Below are 23,508 nucleotides of genomic sequence, written 5' to 3'. Positions count from 1 at the left end.
CGCGTACCTTGATGCCGGGGTACCGCCCGAGAAAGCGAATCTTGGGTTGGCATTCTACATCAAATGGTACAAAACAGCTGCCAACTCAACGTGCAATACCAATCCCATCGGCTGCGCCACTGAACTCATGGAAGACCCCGTTACAGGCGCCGATCTAAGCAAAGCTGGTGCGTTCTCGTGGCATGATGCCGTCCCTGAAGAACTCTCCGCATCGTACGAACGCGCGATGCAGAAAGGTGTTTATGATGAGGTCGGAGGCGGTCATTACTATTGGGATGCTGAAGAGAACTTGTTCTGGACTTGGGATACGCCCGAGGCTATCAAGCGGAAGGTGCAGGTCATCATGGAAGACAAGGGTTTCGGAGGTGTTTTTGCGTGGGGGCTGGGTGAGGATGCACCAGCATTTGAGCATTTGAAGGCGAGTAATGAGGCGGTACGGGCGCTGGGAAAAGAGAATAGCGAGAGACAAGCTCGTGGTGAAAGGAGTGAGCTGTAGTATCGCTGACTTGAGACACTTCTCGACGAGTGTTGTACATTGCGTTGAATGCGATAGCACAGCGACGCATGTGGTGGCAGGGATGTGCTGGACAGTCCATGATGTTTATCCTTCTTCACAATGAGACCCGCATATAGTTGTAACAGTTCTAGTAGGCCTGGCTGTTTTCCAACACTTCACGATGCTTGTGCCTAGGTAGGTCCATCTAGGCCGAGATTTTGACAAGCGTAGACACGCCTTGGTGTTGCGAATTGCACCAAACCAGTGCCTGCTGTTTGCATTATCGCCCAATTTCTTCATTTTGGCATGACACCAGGCCAAATGCCGCCTTGAGTGTGTCGAACTCTCTCTGGTTGAACTATCAGCTCCTGGCCGGCCCAAGAGTACTCGCTTGGCTTTCGCTGTTCGACGACATTGCAGTATCTTGTCTCTTCAGTCGCATCCTGATCTTGCCAATCGTCAACACCTCATCCGATTGCCTCAAAGGGTCTTCGTTCGATACCGATCTCGGCAACACTTTGCGCCTGATCACCACACACAGCGATTGTATCCACCGCAGAAGCGGGTAGAGAGTGGGCACGGTGCCGCACACGACCAGCAGAAAGAGCTCAGCAGTGACCCAAACAAAGATGTCATATGTCGCCCACGTCAGATCAGTGCGGTTACCGAGTTGTGAAAGATGACGCGTCTTAATGCCCGAGCATACCGATGTCAGGATGTTGAGTCCGAAAACGATGCATAACTGAATGCGCTGGAGAACGCTGATCCGGAGCTTCCAAAAGACGGTTAGTGGGATCATCGCCAGACTAGCATCGGCAAAGGTGTAGAAGGCTGCTACGGTGAGCACTTTGAGCTTCATATATAGCTATCGAACTGACTTACAACCAGTAAAGATGCCATAGGCGGCCATGACTTTAGGGTCCAAGCATGTACCGTCGATTCGCGGATCCCACAAGCGCTGTGGTGGACGGCATTGTAAAAACGTCAGAAGCGAGCATGAGATGGCCACCAAGCTCGTGAAGATGATCGTTACGCTCCAGAGGTAGATGCGCTGCCACGTCCAGCCCATGTCTCTCATGATATTCAGCAGCAATGCTGAAATGGAAATCTTTCCGGACGCCACGCCAACAATGCCGAATATCTGCGAAGTCCAGTTCAGCAGGATGGCTCTTGTCAGATTATCCATTCCGCGCTTCTCCACATCCCAGATGTGCTGGCAGCCGCCGCGATTGGCATACAACGTCAGTACAACAGACCATCCCACAAAGCACATCTTAAGATTGTCAGTGCAAGCAAACTTCAGTCCGCGATTCACATACCCAGGTTGTACCCATGAAGATGTCATCCCAACCGATCTGGTTCTTACGCGCGCGGAAGATGAACCGAAGAACAACGGTAACGAATGAAATAAAAGTCAAAGCCCACATCAAGAAGACAAGTGCGGGCCCTCGATCGGGGATCGAGGCTGCATCTCGCTGGTAGAGTGCACTCATTGCCACTCAGACTATGCAGATAACAAAGTGCCAAGTCTCCATAGCCATCAGTCGAGATGTTGTCGAATCCCAAGTGTGCGGTCTTGCGCTCCTTTTCACAAACATTTGTGCTGCATAAGGCTGGTTTCGCAACATCGGCAAATCGTGCAGCATCGCCTCAAAAAAGTAAGCACAGTCGTCGCGTGTAAAGGAGCATGGGTCGTTCCTTTGATTCGTTGGAAAAATGCGCTCTCATGCGGTGCACTTGAGAACATGAACGAAGGATCACTCCTTCCACACATGTAGTCAAGCGCGACGTGCCAGCAAGTGTATGCGGACTAGTCGCTCACTTTGTCGGGTGCACCTTGCCTGTTTAAGCGAAAGTCCGAGCCGTGGACTACTGGACCGAGCCGCTTCACTATTTCAAGGACTTCTCACGCCTCCCGGCTTGCGACCGAGCTCGTTATCAAATCACGACCTTGCACAACCTCGAAGATGACGTCGCAAGCCGATCCTCAGGCTCTTATTGAGCAGCTGCAGCTGCTGAACGCGGATCCCAGCGCTTACTTCAAGAACGATGCGCAGAAACGTGACTTTCAGAAGTCCGTTCGGCAGGCGGAGACTGCGGTGGAGGAGCCGTTTGAGACTATGCAGCGTTTGGTATATGGCGTGAGTGATTGGTGTGTAGCGTTGTCACAGACAGTAACTGCTGATCCACATCCAGCCGCTACCCCTTGTTACTGCACGCATTGGCCAAGATCGAGGCATCTTCGAAGCACTCGCGAGGAGTCAAGATGGAGTACAGCTTGATGTTCTCGCTCAAGCGAGTGGGCTCCAGAAAGGTGTCCTTGAGGCCATACTGGATTACATGTGCACGCAGGGTATGGGCGTTGAAGTCGCACCAGGGACATACAAAGCTACGCCACTGACACATATGTTGCTTGTGCCGTTGTTCAAGGATGCCGTAACTCATTTGTTAGTGATATGATTACTGGCGTGAAACCATGCTGACTATTGGTAGTCATGACAATTGCGCTCCAGCTTTTACAGCCCTTAACCAAGCACTTGTGGGTCCAAAAGCAAACAAGACCGCGTTTAAGCTGGGACAGCATAGCGATGAAGACTTCTATACATGGATGGAAACGCATCCGATCCAACAAGGCGCTTTTCACCGCTTCATGGAAGCCCAGTTTGCCAGTCTTCCAACATGGCTAGATGTAATCTCGTTCGACAGTGAGATCGCCAAGGGCGTAAGCGCGGAGGATGTGGTATTCGTTGATGTTGGTGGCGGCAACGGATCGCAATGCGCAGCGCTGAAGAAAGCCTTTCCCGAACTCAAGGGCCGTATCATTCTGCAAGATCGCCCAGCTGTGCTCGAAACGGCGTTGAACGTCGATGGTGTGGAGTTGATGGCTCACGACTTCCTTACTGAACAGCCAGTACACAGTGAGTCTATCTGCTAAAATCCTGAAAAGCCCCAGGTACTAACAGCTCCAGACGCCCGAGCATACTACTTCCGTCAGATTTTCCATAATTTCGATGATGACACATGCATTCGGATCTTACAGATGCACCTACCCGCACTTCAACATAATCCCGAGAGCAGGATTTACATCGACGATAAGACACTACCCGACGAGAAGCCAGATGCTAGCACCCCAGGTGTTGAGTATACCGCAGCGCTTAGCCTGGCTATGAAGGCAATGTTCGATGCGCAGGAGCGACGAGAGAAGCATTGGCGTTGGATCATTGATCAGGCTGGGTTGGAAGTTGTGGAGATCCGGAAGTTCACGAAGTTTGATGATAGTGTTATTATTGCTAAGAGAAGGTACCAGGATCAGTGGAGGTAGCAGGACATTGATCAGTTACAGCTCAGGTTTACCCTTGTGCCGAGTATTGATCATGCGCAGGTTTTCCGGTAGAGCGGTTAAGTGCAACGTAATAGTAAATGAGCGAATTGTATTGATGAACGGGGTACGTCCTCCATGATCGGGCTTTTTTCTCATGTTCTTACTCACGCAGCAGCTTCTCTCTCCTTCGAACTCTTTAACGTCTTCACACTCTTCCAATACCTCTCTAGAAACTCTTTATACTCATGCTTCAGCCATTCTTTCGTATCCTCATTCTCAAAACTACGCCTTCCCCTCATTATTACCACTTTGCACGGATATAGAAGAAATGGCGCTCGTGTTGGACTTCGCATCTGATGTCAAATTGGAGACAGCCATCACGAGAAACATCACAGTCGGTCTCTAGAGAAGGACCTGAATGTGGTCGACTTCATCGCAGACTCCGGTCATCAAGAATCATCTACTGTCGCACTTCGGCCCTAGGTTGATAAGGAGACTTCTACCATGACATATACGATGAGTTCTATTACGATCTCTTAAGCCTTTGATATTATATGAGATGTGTCCATAATTTCTACACAAACGGAAGAATAGACAGACTAATCGACCAAATTGACATGAAAGTGCTCTGGTAATTTTGGCGTGAGTAGCGCAAGCATCACCATTGTGTAAATACTCAACTCTCTTCAAATTTCCGAATGACACAACCATAGGGGAATAATCATTATCAGTCCAGGAGCCATTGGCCAACTTGAAAAGTGAGCAAGCTTAGTGTCAGTCTATTTTTGCAATAGTGGAAAAGGTGGAAAAGAGTTCAAAGAGTTCAGACAACTTAGAGGAAGATCGCCAATCCGCTAGCACAGTATCATCGTATGCAGCACCATGATTGCGTTATATCTAATTCCAGACAGCTTAGATGCTGTGGAAGATTTTGAACAATTGTTGATAGACCGATAGCAGCCGGCAAGCTTACTTCCTAGTGCGATGAATTTTGCTAGAAGCACCACCATCAAAATCAGCACTCCAGACCTGCACAAGGACATCCAGAAATTGTGGAACGAAGACGATGCAGGTCTCCTGATTGCTTTGGGACTGGACGGTCTCTGTGAGCTCGGGCTAGACAAAAGGCTACACGGTTAAACACGAAAGAGGTCACGCGCTTAAACCTCTAGGCTTCCCGGGTGGCCCTACGAGGACAACAAATCCAGATGCATTGCAAGTATACCTGAATGATAAGGTTTCACTACTGGACATGCACATAGCGTCGTCGCCGTACCGGGTGTACGCGATCCCGCCGTCAAGCAATAGAGTATAGATGATCTAGACAGTGAGCTGCTAGCAAACAATCTAATCAAGCGTTCATGGACACAAGTCATTGTACCCGAACATCCTTTGAGGGTCAACGGAAGATGACTCCACAAGTGGACCCGAGTTAGAGAGATATCGCACATCATGATGCAAATACTTCATGAAAACTGCGAAGGGACTGATGCAAGCAGCCACATCCTCGGGGGCTGAACTAGGGAACAGAACACGTCCGCGCCTTTCCCCCCAAATTTTGGCGAGCACATACGCCGACAGTCTCTTAACTCATCTGTGCTGTCGGTTTCGGGAGACCGTAAAAGTAGCGTAATGAAAGTAGTTGAGAGCAAACATGTCCTTGGACAAAACAGAAAGAAGTTGACTACGTGATATGTCACGAGCGCAATACGCACAAGACAAACCTCATACCGCTTTCACAGTGAGAGATTCTTCCACGTGCTACAGGTAGTCCGAGGAGACTAAGTCAAGAATCGGGCTGCCAAATGAAGAGATGATTATAGCTGTTTGCGGCCATCATGAATTATGCGCACACAACAATGCTGAGTTCCGACGGAAGCTCATCGGCCTCTGTTACAAGAAGCCCCTGGAAAGCCACGGGACAATGTTGGGCGAGTTAGGAAAGTCTCCAATCACTTTAAGCACCGGCTTAGGTGAGGCATCCGTTTTGGCTTCTTATTTGTGATGCGATTCGTTCATTTCATCTGTTGAGGATTCATGCTTCCAGGATAGGTCTTCCCACACATACATCCGCCGTTTAGCAAACTGTTGTGGCTGTTTGAGGACACAGAAGGCGTCGGTCTTCGCCTTTCATTACGCTCATGAGCGGAGAAATGGGGTAGGAGTGAACCATGTCCATTGACAAAGACCACATTGATTTGATGTCAGACTTCAGGAGAACACAACAGTCATCATGTCAACGAATGAGTGCATTTCCCGTCAGTGAGACTCGATGAACACCCGGAGGGACTGCGCTGTTGCGGACAGAAGGATCTGACATTGAGAAGCCAGCCTCCTGGGAACCGTTCTCGTAGATTCGAGCACAAGCAAAGGCGACCGCGCGTAACTCATGCGGGGTTCGCCAGCCATTCGAGGCAGCAACAACCCTCAACCCAGCACGTTCGCAGCGGCTCAAGCTTCATCCTCAAGCCCCATCCATTCAGCATCACTATTGATTACCTTATACCATATCCCGACCCACAATAACACCATGATTGCGGAGAGCCCCCAATAATCTCAATAAGACCGCAGAGATCGCGATCAAATGTAACATTATGAACCCCAGTCACAGATCCCCCGAGATAAGCAAACAGCCGTGGACGGCGCGAAGCCATCCCCATGTCCAACGGCTTCATCGGTCCTTCTTTCGGAGAGACCAGCGACCGTTTTGCTGCTGATCATGAACAAAACAAGTAACCACACAGTCAGCCCTAGATACCAGTACACTCGCACCCCTCACGACACTATTCCCGGTTTTCTTGCTTCACTCAACAAGTTCAACGAGTTGGGCGTTGTTGGGCGTGAGATGTAAGGATGGACGCTGTTTGCCTGTCCGTTTTGGTCTTTTCCGTAAGCTGGAAATGGGAGATGAGGATGTACCGGCATTACTGGAAAGGAAATGGATGTAAGGCGGGAGGCTGCACCGGTGCCCAATCAATCTTACTGTGTCCAGTGCTTTCGTTGGGGGGACGCACGCACTGGATATCGACATCCAGCCCTTTCACACACCCAGCCACCCAGATCGGCTCCTGCGCATCTTGCAGCATCGGAGGCGTTTCAAACATCAGGCCAACGACTAGATCAAACGATATGGACGGCTCATCATGGCATCATTGTCGTAGACTTTGTTCGATTGCAGGATCGCACACTGGTTGGTCTGGCTGGCAAGTAAGGTTGACGCGTGACTGCGGTTGAGGTGTCCAGCCAAACGGTCCGCACCGAAGTGTTCGATTATGCAATGCCTGCAGTGGTCAAACTTTCGGCTTCGATCAAACCTACCAGATCACACCCCTTGCAGCGATCGGGGGGGAAAGTAGAGCTCTCGTAGAGGCAGGGAGACTAACAGTTCTGTGATCGCTTTGCATGAGTGAGAATTCTGCCATGCAGCTCGCGGATGTTTCCCCAAACCGACATGAGGTCAGAAGCATAGTTCGCGTTGCAGAATACGATGTAGCGCGCCCAGATTCAAGGCTGTCCGTCGACGAATGTGGTGGCGTCGTAGCTGCGCACCGCATCACTGTCGTCCGGATCCGTTCTTGTCGAGTGTCTTCCGCCAAGCCGAAAAAAATCGGTGTCAAAGTAACCATCATCATCGGCCTGGACTTCCGCTCAGGATGTATTGGGTCCGTCACCAAATGACTCGGTTTCGTCCTGTTCGACCCGCTCCCCGCAATTTCCACCTCCAAGTCCACGTGGCAAAGGCATATGAAACAACCAAGTTACTTGTTTAGTAAATGGGACTAGAAGAGATACACGGGCGGGTGTGGTGCGACTGTGATGAACGTCCTGTGCGGTATGGCCCGGCAGGGCTATTTCGTGATCCGCGCACAACGACATCAGGTCTTAGAGTGATGGGGCCGGTACAACCTCGCGGATCCGTGTCTAGACACACAAAAGGTTTTGCGCACGAAGAGATTTGCGAATACGAAGTGATCCGCTTAATGAAACGGCGTCACTCGCGTTTGCGATGCAAGCATGAGCGAACATCTGTGACGACCTCACTCTTCAGAGGGGCTGTGGATCTGTGGCTGAACAAACTTCGTCAGGTGGGCATGTACCTGGACTACCTAGCTTGGGTCGGCATATTCAACGGGCGGTGCAGTAGTGAAGCAACGGTCGTAGTACAGTAGTGGAAAGCTGACAGCTCAAGTGCGCAATCGCAAGGCGCTTGTACGTACGGATTTGGACATGATATCTGTCTTAAGATATCATCCAGTCTAGCAGGAACCTCCGATGGTGTCCAGTGGATTCGCCAATCCTGCTATGATACGAAGGTTTGCACCAGGAAGGTTTCTAACGCACGTCATTCTGCGGTGTACAGCACTTACAGGACACAGGTCTGGCTCCGACAGTTAGAGGTAGTGGAGCACCCACTTCGATGCAGTATCCGAATGCCAATGGCCTGAAACACTGCTGGTGCGATGTCGTCCCAGAACGCAGGCCATTTCATTCAATAATGGTAATCCTTTGTGCGAATAGGATCAATTGAATTTTCCGGATTCCTTACCGATCCATCCCATTCGTCGAAACCCATGAGGCCAACCACCAGGGCGACAAATATAGGGATATAGCTAGTTAGTGAAACTGTTGAACGCAAGAAGGTAACAGCAAGCTAGTCGCCGCCAGTCACTCCAGCAGATGTCAGATAGTTAGATGGAAAGGTTAGTAACTTTGCAGGCGCCGTCACGGAAGGGTCCAGCCCTGAGCAACGATTGAGTCATTGACCGCGAAAATGCCTTCCTCGTTGACGTTGCATTGTGACTCCGCTGCCAGCTCGAAAAGGTCCGCATCTTGCCCGAGTAGACAGGACAATTCAAAACTGACTGTGCGTGGTGGCGGAGGATCCACGGCAATGTTAGACGATCTATTGATATGCTAGTCGCTAGCTCACCCATCGTCACACGCTATGGCGGACGCAGACCATGGTGTTTAGAGGGTCCGGCGGCGGGCTCGAAGCCACAAGAGAAGAGAGCAGCGCCACCACTCCTGACGCACGATAGCAGTAGTGGTGTTTCTCGAGGTTGTGCCGAGGTTCAGGCAACCAAGACAGATAACGTCGTATGAAGCCAACAGCGGGAGGTTACGGGAATGTCAAGTGCCATGAAACCGCACAGTATAAGACAAACTTAGTAACGGTTGCAGCGAGTCGAGAGCATCTACGGGTGCCGTTGCTTGCGATACTGCTCTTGATTCTAAAAGGGTCTTGGCTCTAACGTCGAATAATACTCCGCATGCTACTGCAACAGGGCGAATAATGTCCTGCACTGGAGTTAATTTCAGGAGAATAAAACTGCAGGTTGCTCGTAATCAAGTTCACGTGGCACCCGCACTTACACTTTCAGCTACAGCTGCGCGGGCCGGACCCCTCTACAGCTTTTGACAAATGAGCGCTCGACATTGGCCGAGGTAGCCCCGAAACAAGCTTTGCTTTTGGTCCCTGAGGAGGAGTTCGCCGCACACGGTGTTCGCATTCATTGCGCTCCGCCGGATGATAGCCGCTTAGCGCAATGCTAGCAGGAATTATCCGTACGATCCGGATCTCCAGGATCGTCCAGGGACCTCATACTCCAATGTAGATCATCCCCGTCATGTGCACACCTCTGCGCACCTGTAGTAGCTGGTCTAATGGAGCTTGCCGAAATGTGAGGTTGGTTATCTCAAGGTAGATGGATGCTCAGGACGGATCACGCCGTGGATGGTGCCAAGGTGCACTATCAATCAATAGAAATCGCCGGGGGTAATCCTAGGTCGATTGAACGCCGGGAGGGCTTGATCGTCATGATATCTCTACCACAACGACAAGACGGCAGGCCAGCTTTCTCAACGTGTGACAAGACAGTGCCCAGAGACAGCGAGGAAGATGACTCAAGTTGGCTTTTGCGACAAACGGATGTAAAATCGCTTCTTCCTTCCCAGAGCGAATCCATCCGAAGCGGAGCAAAATAGTGAAAACCGAAGCGAATACGGACCAGTGATAGCTGCTACATGCGACCCATCGTGACACCGCTGTGAATTTGCGCGTTGGTGTGTGATTGTTGCCGACCGGATGCCGCAACATGTCACATGGCAAGATTGCAGTGATCGCGCGTACTCCAGAACAAGAATCGATGCAGTGTCTGTGACTGAGCCATGATCGTACTGTACGTAACAAGACCCTGATGTGTTATTAGCGTGTCGTCGTCGATGTGCAAAGGCATCACATCATCGAATTTGTGCTGATCTCAGCCGATTTTCGCCTACCCGCGCACCTCAAGTCACACTTGCTGCCACCTGCTTTCCGGAAGCAATCCGGGGCAGGCGAGACACTGGCGCAGACCGAATGAGCTATTCACAGTGGACTGTTCCAAAACCGACAAGGTAAAATTCTTGATTTGATGATTCGTGGGCTCAGCTGAACTTCTGGTCATAGCAGTAAGAATAGCGCGATTAATAGTGATGCGACAGGCCTGGTACTCCAGAAATCAGACCACGAAGACACGGCGGTCGAGCACGTGTATCAACGAGTTAAAGAAACTAATTCGCGTCAGCGCTATTGCAATCGACACGCGAACAGTGCAAGGAATATTGGGTTAGTACGCTCTGCCATAACCTGATCACCAGGTTGAGAGTGGACTCACTGATCAACGTATTGTGAACGTGCGGCCTGAGTCGATGCTGGTTGTATATATGTCCGGGACCTATATTTGCTTTGTTTAAGAGCTTGTAAAGCAACGATGTTCCCAGTCGAAGCCACGTCTTGTGGCGCGCGCGTGAACATGCGTAACCTAGTTACACGTACTTCATACCAGTGGAGAGCTAGGCAATGTTGAGTTGTTTCTCGTGGATGGGGCTGGATGGGCGATCGTCTTCTCACTGAGACCTCTAAGTATCTAGCGATAGCCGTTGAAACCTGGTTGCTGTCAGGCGCGGTGTCAGCAAGCCTCAATAATGATGCTAACGCACGGATGCGAGACGAGTGATGCCCGCCCTAACCAGAGGGGGATGATATCTGCAATGCCGCCCGGCCGAAAAGGGCGAAGTGCGTGACTTGCAGGACAGCACTGACTCGAACCTCACAAGTCTGGCTGCGGACCGGACTTGATAGCGCCGTCCACTGTCTGGCTAGTCGGCATAAAGTACATCATCGGCTATAGATGACGTTCCTGACTAGATGATAACTCATCGAGTGAGCTTGCAAGGGACGATCAAGGCTGAAGCGCACGTCTGGGGAGAGAGCGACGCGGCTCTATCCCTGGCCCTCAACGGCAAGGATGTCGCGTCAGTCACCAAGTTGCCTTTGCAGTAGACCATGCAGTTCTGTTGCTGCAACTGCACCAGGACCCGCTTGGTCGTCACGCATCAGCTGCATCGTCGTCATTGTCAGTCCCGCGTCTATTGCCTGAAGGCCTTTGGAGGTTGGGTCGTTGGGTCGCATGGCGACTGAACTGATAACATTGGGAAGTGCGTGGATGGGTGGCAGTCGTAGCCGCGACCCCACAGCTGCGTGGCATCAAACGTAGCTGCAAATCTCAGGCATACATCGATGCATCTTACACGGACTATTGGAGAAGTTCGCAGGTCACGGCGTGCTGAGCGGTGCAATTTTTCAGATGGAGTGTGATGGGCGTGCATGATTCTCTCCAGGATGAGGGGGAGGGATTTCATTATGGTACGTGCACGCTAGGCTGTGTTTGGTCGTCACTTGACTTTTATGGATGCGCGGCGACTGCTGAGCCAAACACAACCCACGCGGAGATGCGCAATTCTCGGAAGATATTTCGTCGCCCTGGATCTTCCCAGCCGACGGTGGTGCGGCGTTTGCATGGTTGCAGTGAACATTAGAGGTAGGGGTTGGTCGACAACAGCTGGGCTGAGAGCCAGGAAGCAGACGCGGCCGTGTGAAACATAGCGCACCGTCCCGGATCCGCGATGATTAGACCAGTCTGCGTGGTCCTTGGCCACTCTTCCTCATGACGCTTGGTCTCATTCGGATTCGCATACCCCCATCCCAGTCGCCATGCTGGACATCTGCGCTGTGCCTTGTTCCGGCTGCATCCTGCTCTCTTGGCCATCTCCGCACCGCTCCCTCAGCATCCGACCGACTTCGGGCCTGCTGAAGCCACGCGGAAGGGCCGCATTGCTCATGCTGACCCGATACTCGTCTTCAATGCAGTCCGACGACCGTTTCTGGGTCCAGGACGTTGCGGGATGAAAAGAGTTTCGCGTGCTGCCTCACCAGCGGCCGCCGTCCAGGAACATGAAGCTTACGCTGTCCTAACGTCAGGCCCTGGCAGCTGGGGAGTCATGGCACACTAGTTTAGCTGGCAATGGTGCGGTGGGCGGCGGTGGAGTAGGCACAGGGAATGCTGCTTGTGTGCGTTGATCGTCTCATGGGCCAGACCCACGAACTGGCGGATGGCTGGAGGCGAACATCCCCAGTAGGACTGCCTCACATGTCCAGTGTCTCCGTCCAGGGCCTAGCAGTGCGCTCAGCAGGGGGCGATCGCTGCGCTACTGTAGCCATCAACTGTCTGCCATCCGAACCAGGTAAAGTCTTCCTAGCGGCCAGTCTCGTAGTGTGTCATGGCCGCCGGAGACAAGCGTTTCCCTCCCAGGCACTTCACCACGACGTATTGCCTTCGTGCTCTGTCGCAAGTCGTGCATATTCCCTCACGCTTGACCTGCCCCATCCATCAGAGTCATTGCCAGGAGTCGCCAATTATCTCCGACAGCCCATCCTAGCTGTCATAGGTTGGATAGCGTGCAATTCCAAGGAGCCATGTCCATGTCCGCTGGCTGATGCCGCCGTTGCTACTATTACCTCCACTCCCTATTATCGTCCCAGGGCCTACCTACCCTGACATCCTTGTTGCTTCGCAATTCGCCGACGCATCGATATTAACCCCCAATTATACATACTTGTACCCGTTCCCTGGACCACTCTCTGGTACCTCCTGTCGGCGACCTACATTCTCCATATTGTTGTTTGCATCTGCAGCGCCAGTACGTGCACAGTCCTGCCCCTCTACCACCTTGTGGCTTGACGACCATCCAAACAATTTCTGACCCTTTATACAGTTCACCCACTGCTGCTGCAACCCATCACGACGGCCCACGCATAATTCTCGTCCTGTAAGCGAGATCAAGACTGGAGTCGGGATAGAACTATCTGCATCGTCAACGCACCTGCCCCGCCTTTCGTCCCGCCCATTTCCAACCTCAACATCTGGAACGACACCGTTCGCATCGCCACATTTCGCTCTCTTCAGCACTCACTCATTGCAACATTGACACTGGTGAGTTCCTATTCTAGCACCCGCTGTTGTCGCATGCGCTCATTGGTTACAGCCGCTTGTCCCCAAACTGGTATTCCGAGTTCTTGGTCCCGTGTTACATCCGCGCATCTTCACTACCATCCATATAACGAATCTCGACTGCTGTGCGATCGAAGATCGTTTCTCATGCTATTCTGCTGATTCAAGGGATTGACCTCGCTTTCTTTCCGGATCACGTTCGAAACGTTCGTCTGAAAACGGAATCGAAACCATCAACTACCACTCTTCCCCATGTTGCAAGGTATCAGGGCATCGACTCTGACGATGCCTTCCTTCGGACATGACATGTCCATTGGTGGCGTGCAAAAGGTGGAAGGATACAGCGATACAGATTCATGGAACTGGCCCCAACAACCGACCTCCCACCAAGCTTCATACTCGAACATGTTTGATCCTTCTATGTACGCCAGCTTCACCCCTCCCATGCAACAGCAAGTTCGCCAACCGCCCCGCCATCACTCAATCGCCACTTCTCGCGTCGTTTCAACTGCGACTAGCACGCCACCACCCCCCAGGCCCCAGGTCACAGGAAACATGGTCAAAGCGCAGCCGGCTTTCAAGCCCACGTGGCAGGGATTCCTAGACACAACCAAAGATGCCATGACCGTAGTAGAAGCAGCACTTCAAGGCCGCCTCAGCCATATTAGTCGCAGACCGCATGACAAAGAGCGCGCAGAGATGCTTACTTCTGGAACCGTATTGGTGTACGAGGAGAACGCCTCTGGTATCAAGCGATGGACCGATGCTGTCCACTGGTCCCCAAGTCGGGTTATGAACAACTGCCTCATCTACCGCCAGCTCGTGCGCGCGTTGAAGCCAGAGGAGAAGAAGTCGGCCCTGAACCCATCGTGCGGAACCAAGAGGAAGCGGAAGGAAAACAATGGCCCCGTTAGGTCCAAGACTGGCGAAGTGCTAGAAAACTCAGAAGACGAGTATGAAAATCCCTCGTTCGATCCCTCGCTATCCGGCGATGTCGACTCCATGAACAAGGTGTACGCCAACTTTGCCCAGAGCTTGACACCCGATCAACAGCGACGTTTCTGCGGCTCTCTCATCGATAGCTACGAGTTCAAAGAGGGTGGTTTGATGAAGAAGACCATCTCAGTCAAGTACCAGGGCACTCATCACCATGTCATTTCTTATTACAGTCTGGAGGACGTCGTGAGCGGAAAGCTCAAGCGACCATTCCAAGATCCAAAGCTCGCCGACATCCAGCCAAGACCCGAGCTTTTGAATGGTTGGAAGGTTAGCCTTGAAGATGAGGAGAGCAAGGACATGCCCCTTGTAGCAGGATACCCACACCACATCCAGCCAAGTCATGTGCAGCATCATGTTATCGGAGCTGTAACTCAATCGATCGGTGCTCAGGGTCAGCTCCAGACTCATGCCCCCCTTCATCTAACAGTTCCCGATTACTGGCATGGTCCCCAGGTTTCGCAGTACTCGTCGAGCCACCATAGCCCGCAACACTATGCAGCACCTCAGCCTGTGGCACCTCAGTTCTCGGCGCACCAGCCAGCACACCAATACTCTGTTCCGCAGCCATCGTCGCAGCATTACGCACATCCGCCATCTCCTCAACCATACTCTTCGCCACATTCAGCTACTTCTCAATACTCCACACAAGCTCCTCCGTCTTCACACTACACGCCACAGCCACAATCGGCGCGTCCCTACTCTTTCGAACCCCCCTCTACTACATCAGCCTCCTCATACTCTCAGCACGCACCTGCCCCACAATACCAGGCGCCACAGCCTGCTGCATACACTCTACCTCAATCCGCTGGCTTCGAGGCCCAGGCTCTGCCCCAGCAAAGCTCACCTGTCGGCCCCCAGCAGACCCAAGTCCCTGGACCACAACACGACCAACAGAGGAGGGCTTCGGCACCAGTGGCTCTGCAGCAGCCGTTCACCACACCGCAATTTCCCGCGGCTCCCCACCCTCACTCATACTATGTAACGGATCAGAAGTACGTTCCAGAGCAGAAGTACTCATCTAATGCGCACCACGGATATTAGGGTGCTGTCGCCTTGCATCATTTCACACATTTTCGAGATATACGATCTACAGAGCATACACGAGACATTCATGGAGGATGATTTGGTTGCGATACCCCCTTAGCGACATTTCCTTTGGCGAAGGTGGTACTTTCCCAATACCAGCATTTTGGCTCATGGTAACCCAGTTACCCTCTTTCCTACAGATATGGTCGGAGTTGTTGGTCCTTTGGTTCTCTTTGCTTATGTTTGTCCTTCTGGACACGTGTTTCAATCAGTCTGTCATCATGGTGGTCTTTACCAAAAGCATCTCATGTCCTACTTCGCATGGTCGCCTACGATACCTTGTCGCATTGCATTGCATGTGTTTTCTCTCGTTCTCGTTACCATACTTGCTGCCTATTACCGCCATACCCTTGTACAAATATAATCCGACGCATGTAGCTAGTGCTCTATAGTAGCAGCCTTTACCACTAAACATCGCGGATACGCGCGACGAAACAAATCAATCAATAAGTCAAAACATTCTGCTCCACCTTCTTTAATTCGTAAATGAAACGTGTCCACTTGTTCAGTCATCATTTGCTCTATCTCTATCTGCCAGCTGCCGCCAACCGGCTTTGTCGTACGATTATTCCTACGAAGCGGACCGCGAAACACGACAACAAGACCCATCCTAGACGTCGACCTTCTATATCACTCAAAGCGGAAAAAAGAACACGAGATTTTTCTACGCCGCACTCCTGCGCTAAGTCTACGGAACAGCTACCATGTCGCAACTCAATCCAGCCCTATCCTACTGGCTAGATGGAATCCCCCTTCCACAGGAACAAATATCGCATCATTCACATCACATATCGACTGACCCGCGCCATATCGCCGAGCTATCGTTATTGCGCATTGCACATCGATGACAGGATTCCGATTCGCGAGATACGGTAACCGGGCCAATTGATAAAGCAGGGTGAAGAGCAAGGGCTTCTGGAGTTGGGAAAGGGATTGCTGTGCTGAGTAGTTCACGCGATAGTGGTGTGCAGGAAGGCGTGTCTTAGATGTGAGATCTGTTAGAGATCCGAGCGGGTAAGGATGGAGAGCTCGGGAGGAATGCGAAGGGTCGATGGACAAGATGACGCGTGTTGTTCGAAGGACGAAGAGTCGGACGGATTTGTGCGAGCGCTTAGCAAGGACGTTGGAGATATGATGTTAGCGTCGGCGCATCGCTGCATGTCATGTTGACGGCATACATCCCATAGGATGGATTTTTATCCCACCCATAGGGCTGTAAGTATGTCCTGCATGACATTCGATCGCGGCTCGGTGTGAGTTACGCGGTGTTGCGATTCATGGTCACGCTCCTTCGTGGCTATAATCCCTTCCATCTAGTACTTTGTGGAACACGTTGCATGAATAGCCTCAGGAGACATGCATGTGAAGAGCGCCATGTCAAGCAGTTCTACGGTGAACAGGCATCGTATCATCCGCAATGTGATAGCCAAGGGTTGGTACGTGATATCTACGTCTTGCCAGTGCGTTTCCATAAACGGACGGAGAAGAGCTCGCGGGCATGACTTAGCTTACTGCAGATACCCTTGTCTACGTTATCAAATTCGCAATCCTGGAGCGTAATGGTTGTAATAGCCCTTGATCGTTCTACTGAAGCGTCTGGACATGTGACGACACTATGATCACAGTGCGCGATCATCAACGGGGCAACTTTCGTATCACCGTGCATGGTGGATCGAGGTTCGCAGGGTGTACTCGGTCTCTGAGTCGCATTTTCGTGTCGGTTTTATATAGACCGTCATTGTGTGGTTGTCATGAGTAGTACAGAGAACGTGCCCGTCTCGGGGAGCCGCGTCGCGTGCGCGAGCGCGATCTCGCTTGTTCCTCCAGCCGCCCTCTTTCCTCTCACCATCCCATTTCTCCCCATCTTTCCATCATCGCATTCCATCGAAGAAACCGTTCAAACTCCCGCAACTGTGCGCGGCCTGTTTAATGAATATGGACTCATTCTATGCATCCTTCACAGGGTGCTTCCACTGCTGGTACGAGACATAAGCCTGGAAGCCGGAGATTCCGAGGCCTAGGATCCCAATGACTACTGCGATGAAGACACCGATCATTGTTGCCATTAGCATGTGCCTTTGCGCACTATATTTTTGAAACCAGTTCTCCCAATCACGACGAGGGCTTGGATGCTGTATCTCGTCGTAGATCTCCTTCAAACGGGTACCAAAGTAGGTATAATCGACCTCGGGTTCATCCTTCCGTCGGTATCTAGATACGCCACATTGCAGCAGATCCAGGTCCAAACCATATCTTGGTACGAGTGCTTCAGATGCATCATCTTTGAACAGGATACAGTACAGCGTGTCCAACACTTCCAACACGAGTAACCGTGGGATCAAACAACGACTTCCATCCGGACGGCTTGCTAGTAACATCTCCTTCAGTACAGCAGAACAATGAAAAATCCGGATGACTTTTCTCTTTCCACTATAGTCCATGGTCAAATGACCACGCAGATCATCAGTCGGTTCAAGCTTGAATCCAGCCTTAACCAGTTTACTAGCCGTCAACGAGTCAAGGAAATCGGAGAATCTGGTGTCTTCCAAGCTGCGCTCTAGGAAACCAATGCTCCCACGTGGGAACGCTTCGGAAACAAACTCTGTGGCGGTCAAGCTGCTGCGCCACGAAATGGATGGACCACCTTCCTCGAGGATATCCGCGCAATCGAGCGATGTTCCACAGTTGATCATAAACATAACACTGGCTGCTATGTTTACCGCTCGATCCCGATCCGTGGCATCTGTACAGACCTTCCCATTAGAGTTTTGGGCTGAGAAGTGAGATTTGATGATGCTTTCTCGATCCAGATCTGGGTCGTCTTGGATAGCCTGGATAAGTCGAATGAGATCGTCATGTGACGACAAAGCTGGAAATGAGCCTTTGGTGTATTCCGGCACGTATGAAGCGGTGAGAGTCTTGTATCGATTCCAGAATGTGTGAAGACGTTCTGCCCGACTCCATGGACACTCTGCCTGGCCGCACGTCGCGTCTCCAGTGCATGTGCCGCAGGTTTTCCATTTCCATATTGCCTTACTCAGCTTTTGCAATTGTTTGGAATCGACATTGTTCAACAGAAACCGTGTATTCAGGGTGGCTGCCATTTGAGGATGAGTGTAGCGCACTTAGGATGTTCGTGTACGAGGGGACGCTCTGAAGCTACTACATAGTTTTGGAGCTCAGCCCACCTGGGCGCATGCGAGGCTGAGCGATGCAAATGCATGATTGGTCGCCACATATGCATACCGACAGGATTTTACCGCATCTGATTGGCGTTATGGATGTCAAGGCACTCATCGAGGCAGATTGCGGCACTAAGGCATCAGCAACGCAAAAGGTGCCTCGTTTGTCACCGGTCACATAGCCCTGCGGATACTTTCTCAGCCTTACAGTATCATAGTCATTTCAGTCCCTTGGGCTCGCCACTATTCTTGAGTTCATGCGCACAGCATGCAGACTGTTTCTGCCACGCCCACGTCTCCGCATGGCGCGACTGTCAAGGACTCTACTTGCAAGACCCTCGATACGGTCAAAGGCCTTACACGATTTGAAAAGGATGTTGACGAAACAATCTCTTCCTATTTTGAGGACGTTGTAAAACGACTGAGACCGACGCTTCTGGAAACCTTACGCAACTCCAAGAAAAATTTTCGGCCAATTGCCATACGTCTACTTGTCTTAGGGGAGGACGAATGTTCGGCTAAACCCTGTATCGTTGTGTTTTGCCCAGATCGTGTAAGCGATTTGGTCGATAACTACTTCCGGAGAGACACTCCCAAACGACTCTGTCAACCCGGCAAGGCTGGTCCGGCGTCTTTTGACGTAATCGTTGAAGGTGATGTGAACTCGAAGACGTCTCTTCATCCTCGGTCTATATCCATCTGTACTGGCCGCTCTGCCAATGATGCTCGAAGATTTAGGAATACCCATCTTAAGGTCAACGGAATCCATGGAACTCGATACGCTACGATGGGCGGCTACATAGTGGTAATCGGCAAGAATGACGACCTCTCGATGTATGGTTTGACTGCTGGACATGCCATTGTTCACGACGTTTTCGAAGAAGAAATCCAGAGCGAGGAGACCAACCAAGCACCTAATACAGAGCGAGTTCTTTTTCCTACCCTCACCACGACTGCTCCTCCACAGGTGTCGGATTCAGACCAGAGCCGAAAGATGCATACCACTTCATACAACTTGACCACTAAGTCTCAGGAGGTGATTGAGTGGTCAGGTACTGCAAAAGTCATACCAGAGTCCTTTTCCACTGAAGCATGCGATCGAGATTGGGCTTTGTTTGAAGCAACGCCGGACCAACCCAGTAACGGAATTCAACAAGACCAACTCTTCGAAAGTTATGACCTAGGCGAACCTAGAATGGGCACTTTGTGGATAGACGATGGAGTAGAGATGAGCCTTCAACCCCCATTTATTGGAAAGCTTTCTCGTCTACCTTCGTTCGCAATACTGTCCTACGGGAACGATCTCGTGCGGGTTCACACGATCACAATGCGCAATGCTCGCGGTAAGTAATGACCTCGCAACCCACGGTAGCTGACTAACAAGTAGCAGGCGTACCAGCAGGCAGCTCAGGTACCTGGGTCACTGCGGAAACGACGGAGTCATCTAGTGACACTCGACACCAAGGCTCGACAACAAGTGATTCATATTACCAGCCCAGCAGGAACGTAACAGTTTTCGGGCAAGTCGTCGCAGATGACTCTTTGGGGGATGTTTACATGGTGCCTCTTTGCGACATTCTCGAAGACGTCAAGCAACTTTTCAACGCTCGGGAGGCAAGATTGCCAGAAAGCAATTCGGAAGTAGACAGCATCCTGCGCAGGGGTAACAATAGCCCTGGAGCTATGAGAGATGATATCGCAGCAGCAGGTTTACTAGAGAACGAAGCCGGAGCCACACTCGGCCACTCTGAAACAGCATTTTGCTCACGATGCGGTTCTGACAAGCACACAAGAGAGATTTGCGGGGTAGATGATCCTGCCAACAACCGTGGAGAGGAACTCAAAGCAGTTATGGTACCTGTAGAGGTTGCATCACATGACCCAAATGAGAAATGGCGCGGTAGTGGTAAGGTAAAGGGGACAGTAGTTTGGTACTGTTCGAATTGTGGGGATGGTCCACTAGGTCCTTGGCAGAATGTATGCACCAATTGTTCTCATGATAGATGCGTCTCTTGTGCGACGGAGTACACAAGGTAGTGCAGCGCAATGTTCATGGTGGCTGGGTGGCTAGGTGGCTGGTTAGTTACCCGTCCCGCTAGCGTTTCACAACATTCATCGCAACGAACAAGAATCTTCGTGTTCTTCTCATAATACAAACTATCATGCCTCCCAAAAGACGTAATGACGTCCCGCCGACGTCGGTGCCAGATTCCAAAAGGCGGGTTACGCGATCGTCAATGACAGCTGATGCAACAACATTATCCAACCAGGCGAACGTCGCAGCGGATCCAAAAGCTGAGACCACGATTTCAAGATCTACATCACAAGCAAAGAGGGCCGCGAAGATTGCGCCAAGACCCAAGCCAACCAAGTCAGATAAGGTAGATGTCACAACCAAGGGCTCAACTCCATCCAACGTCACGGCCCGAACCATCACACATGAACTAGTCAAGAAACCAATCCAATGCCATCAGTACACGCCGTCCTCTTCAAATTCCTCGCCAACCTTGATCTTCACCCATGGCGCAGGCGGCACGCTCTCTGCCGACGCAGTAGTAAACTTCTCCACCGGCTTCTCCGAGTATCTCCCCGTCCTCGCATTCCAAGGCTCCATGAACTTAAAGGCGCGAACCAAAGGCTTTCACGCATGCATCGAAGAAACCCACTCTAGCCAAAAAACCACGCAAAAGAGGAAATCAAAAGAGCAGATTAAGAGAAAGAGGATGTTGTTAGGTGGAAGAAGCATGGGCGCCCGAGCCGCCGTCATCGCCGCCAGCGAACACCTAGCCGAGCAAGACCACGAACAAGAGGATATGAGTATACAGCTTATCCTCGTATCGTACCCACTTCAAGGTCCTAAAGATGATTTGCGGGATCAGATCTTGCTCGACTTACCTGAGAGTATCGGCGTATTGTTCATCATCGGCGACAAAGACGCCATGTGTCCACTCGATCTATTGAACGAGACTAGAAGCAAAATGGTAGCGAAATCGCAGGTCGTTGTTGTAAGAGATGCAGATCATGGTATGAACATTAAGCCTGCCAGCGCTACGAAGGAAGTTGGTGAATCGACCGGACGGGTGGCTGCGTGGTGGGTGGAGGGAGATTTGAAGGGGGATGTACAATATATCGGAAAACAAGAGGAGTGAGTAAGAAAGGTATGAAGTTTTTCTAAAGACGGATCTTCAAGCATATTGGTGGTCTTGAACTCTTCACGTTTCTCATCTGCTCTTCTCTTCATTCCAAACATGAGATATTGCTACTGCATCTCCCGATCTGATTGGGGGTACCTATTCTCTACTACTCGAGAGATCTCGTGCCCGTTCTCATATTCCTCGTCAGATGTGACGATACCTCTTCTCGCTAGCTCCTCCAGCCCTTCTGACGTCTCAGCCAATTCCATTCACCCAACGATTTCATCATCAATCGATCCATCACTATCGTCTTCTTCATCAGATGCGTGTACTGGTAGCCGAAGTCGAGTCCCAAGATGGTATCGAATGTCTTGTGAGTGCCAACCTAGGTCGGGCGAAAGGGAAGTTCGCCAAATCCTTCGCCTGCTTAGAGGCCATGCCAGCCTTCTTGTCGGCGCGTTCATTGCTGGAAATTCCCGAGTATGCTGGAGACCAGAACATCTGAACCCTTCCGGGTTCGATAGGGAGGAACCGGAGTAGTTCGAGAATGTCTCGACAAATCGTGGCCTCGTCGGGGAGAGGAACGGGGTCAGAGTTGTCTGGTGCAAGAGGAATGGGTTGCCAGATCTTGCTGTGTTTAGGAATCGCAAGTATTGCTCTCTTAGAATGCTCTTTGAGCATATGACGGGTAGCATCCCGTTCTTGGCGACGTGACTAGCGAAGAGGATGCGCGAAGTCCTCCATGGTGGCTGGTGACGACGCGAGAGGTATTATAGTCCTAGCAAGGGGTGATTCTCCGAACGACCTGTAAAGGTAAAGATACCAAGTCAGTGTATGTCTCACATGCATTTCGTACAGGTAAAAATCACCTTCATCCGCAAGTTTGAGAATTGCTTCGCAACTTGACCGACGAAAGCGAAGCGATACCAAGTGCCAGTATACAAAGATGACGAAATCGGAAGCGTCGCCACCATGGGCGTTGCTCGACAACCTTAAGTCGCAAAGCAAAGTCTTGGTTAACCTAAATTTGCTGCCGAAGTTGTTCTTAAAGCAAAGTCTTATCGTCGGCTGACTGTCGGTTCTGTCGAAGTATGTTTGACGCGTCTGCGCTTGCAATTGACCAGCTAGCGGATGCGCTGAGAATGGCTGGAGTAGTTCCAGTCAGAGCGAAAAATAAGAATGCACTGGCGCAACGAGCGAGGCATCTCGTGGGCGAGTCGATGTCCAGATGGGAAAGCGGATCTCCTTTGGTAAACCAAGGAAGCGTGCAAAGCTGGGCTGCGGTCTCAAGCCACGCTGTATGATATCTGACCACGACTGAGCCGGCTGAGCAGCACTGCAATGTCGTAGGGAGACTACCCCTGCAATGCGTTCGTGCTGTTGAACGATTGATGGATTCTCAATTTCGGCCTCGAGGCGCTTGGTATGTCGTGTAACGGTAGTCGCGACAGAAACGATCCACGTGAAAATGGAGGAATTGGAGAACCTGGTCTTGATGACACATTCGGTTTTGATCGCAAGGAGGTACCATTGGCGAGGCGATGGCCAGGAAGTGGTGTTGACGCAATGTGATTTCTGCCCAGTGCTCTGAATGTCAAAGCAAAGAGATTCGATCCTGAGGAACGACTCCTGAATAGGTTGTTGTATATTCTTGTCTCTCCTGAAGAAGTAGTCTCCTCCTAAGACATCTACTTCGTGGCCCTCGGACTACCTCCACCGACTCGGGCCCCATCCGTTTGGGTAGTTTGCAAGGAAATCACGAAGCATCTTGCGCAATGTTAGCAATTGCCTAGAGCGATAGAACTGATATGGTCGTACATGGAGCAAAATGGCCTATATCATGCTGAGCAGGCCGGTCAAGGTGTTCTTAGCACCAACCAACCAGACGTTGCGGGGCTCACCCTCATAGCTGGTATACAAATCTGTAGAAGCAAGCGAGGTTCCGGGGATTTCGCCT

At 51.3% G+C, this 23,508-nt stretch overlaps 7 protein-coding genes across 7 annotated transcripts; 5 read left to right on the top strand and 2 right to left on the bottom strand.

Annotated features, from left to right (window-relative positions):
* Positions 1–857: 857 nt before the first annotated feature.
* Positions 858–1,989, bottom strand: CC77DRAFT_1062215 (hypothetical protein; the record flags this gene model as incomplete). The annotated part of the gene is made up of 3 exons (XM_018528502.1): positions 858–1,327; positions 1,379–1,769; positions 1,816–1,989. The coding sequence occupies 3 exons, from the start codon at positions 1,987–1,989 to the stop codon at positions 858–860; spliced, it is 1,035 nt and encodes a 344-aa protein (XP_018385302.1).
* A 468-nt stretch (positions 1,990–2,457) lies between these two features.
* Positions 2,458–3,953, top strand: CC77DRAFT_964811 (putative sterigmatocystin 8-O-methyltransferase precursor). The gene is made up of 4 exons (XM_018535698.1): positions 2,458–2,670; positions 2,693–2,943; positions 2,990–3,414; positions 3,466–3,953. The coding sequence occupies exons 1-4, from the start codon at positions 2,464–2,466 to the stop codon at positions 3,816–3,818; spliced, it is 1,236 nt and encodes a 411-aa protein (XP_018385301.1). The 5' UTR covers positions 2,458–2,463; the 3' UTR covers positions 3,819–3,953.
* An 8,558-nt stretch (positions 3,954–12,511) lies between these two features.
* Positions 12,512–13,291, top strand: CC77DRAFT_144136 (hypothetical protein). The gene is made up of 3 exons (XM_018530262.1): positions 12,512–12,839; positions 12,915–13,132; positions 13,185–13,291. The coding sequence occupies exons 1-2, from the start codon at positions 12,636–12,638 to the stop codon at positions 13,125–13,127; spliced, it is 417 nt and encodes a 138-aa protein (XP_018385300.1). The 5' UTR covers positions 12,512–12,635; the 3' UTR covers positions 13,128–13,132; positions 13,185–13,291.
* Positions 13,292–13,555: 264 nt separating this feature from the next.
* CC77DRAFT_937072 (camp independent regulatory protein) lies at positions 13,556–15,190 on the top strand (the record flags this gene model as incomplete). The annotated part of the gene is made up of 2 exons (XM_018534530.1): positions 13,556–14,540; positions 15,063–15,190. The coding sequence occupies 2 exons, from the start codon at positions 13,556–13,558 to the stop codon at positions 15,188–15,190; spliced, it is 1,113 nt and encodes a 370-aa protein (XP_018385299.1).
* Positions 15,191–16,959: 1,769 nt separating this feature from the next.
* Positions 16,960–18,512, bottom strand: CC77DRAFT_144121 (hypothetical protein). Its single transcript, XM_018530260.1, has one exon. It carries the CDS (start codon positions 18,337–18,339, stop codon positions 17,182–17,184), a length of 1,158 nt encoding a protein of 385 aa, XP_018385298.1. The 5' UTR covers positions 18,340–18,512; the 3' UTR covers positions 16,960–17,181.
* Positions 18,513–18,685: 173 nt separating this feature from the next.
* CC77DRAFT_1009573 (hypothetical protein) lies at positions 18,686–21,566 on the top strand (the record flags this gene model as incomplete). The annotated part of the gene is made up of 3 exons (XM_018523606.1): positions 18,686–19,760; positions 19,808–20,328; positions 20,517–21,566. 3 exons carry the CDS (start codon positions 18,686–18,688, stop codon positions 21,564–21,566), a joined length of 2,646 nt encoding a protein of 881 aa, XP_018385297.1.
* Positions 21,259–22,502, top strand: CC77DRAFT_144124 (hypothetical protein). Its single transcript, XM_018530261.1, has one exon. The coding sequence runs from the start codon at positions 21,666–21,668 to the stop codon at positions 22,089–22,091; it is 426 nt and encodes a 141-aa protein (XP_018385296.1). The 5' UTR covers positions 21,259–21,665; the 3' UTR covers positions 22,092–22,502.
* Positions 22,503–23,508: the final 1,006 nt, after the last annotated feature.

The sequence above is a fragment of the Alternaria alternata genome (assembly GCF_001642055.1).
Source record: "Alternaria alternata strain SRC1lrK2f unplaced genomic scaffold CC77scaffold_12, whole genome shotgun sequence".
In the NCBI taxonomy this organism is placed as follows: domain Eukaryota; kingdom Fungi; phylum Ascomycota; class Dothideomycetes; order Pleosporales; family Pleosporaceae; genus Alternaria; species Alternaria alternata.
Note: the sequence above shows the minus strand (reverse complement) of the source record. Positions and strands in the feature narration are given on the sequence as shown.

What these genes read in the sequence shown, in the direction of transcription:
- CC77DRAFT_964811 (XM_018535698.1), top strand. Translation starts at nt 2,464, where the DNA reads ATGACGTCGCAAGCCGATCCTCAGGCTCTTATTGAGCAGCTGCAGCTG. An exon ending in AAGGATGCCGTAACTCATTT is followed by an intron (nt 2,944 to 2,989) that starts GTTAGTGATATG and finishes GACTATTGGTAG; the next exon opens with TCATGACAATTGCGCTCCAG. An exon ending in TACTGAACAGCCAGTACACA is followed by an intron (nt 3,415 to 3,465) that starts GTGAGTCTATCT and finishes TAACAGCTCCAG; the next exon opens with ACGCCCGAGCATACTACTTC.
- CC77DRAFT_144136 (XM_018530262.1), top strand. Translation starts at nt 12,636, where the DNA reads ATGCCGCCGTTGCTACTATTACCTCCACTCCCTATTATCGTCCCAGGG. An exon ending in TGTTTGCATCTGCAGCGCCA is followed by an intron (nt 12,840 to 12,914) that starts GTACGTGCACAG and finishes CCCTTTATACAG; the next exon opens with TTCACCCACTGCTGCTGCAA.
- CC77DRAFT_144121 (XM_018530260.1), bottom strand. Translation starts at nt 18,339, where the DNA reads ATGGCAGCCACCCTGAATACACGGTTTCTGTTGAACAATGTCGATTCC.
- CC77DRAFT_144124 (XM_018530261.1), top strand. Translation starts at nt 21,666, where the DNA reads ATGAGATATTGCTACTGCATCTCCCGATCTGATTGGGGGTACCTATTC.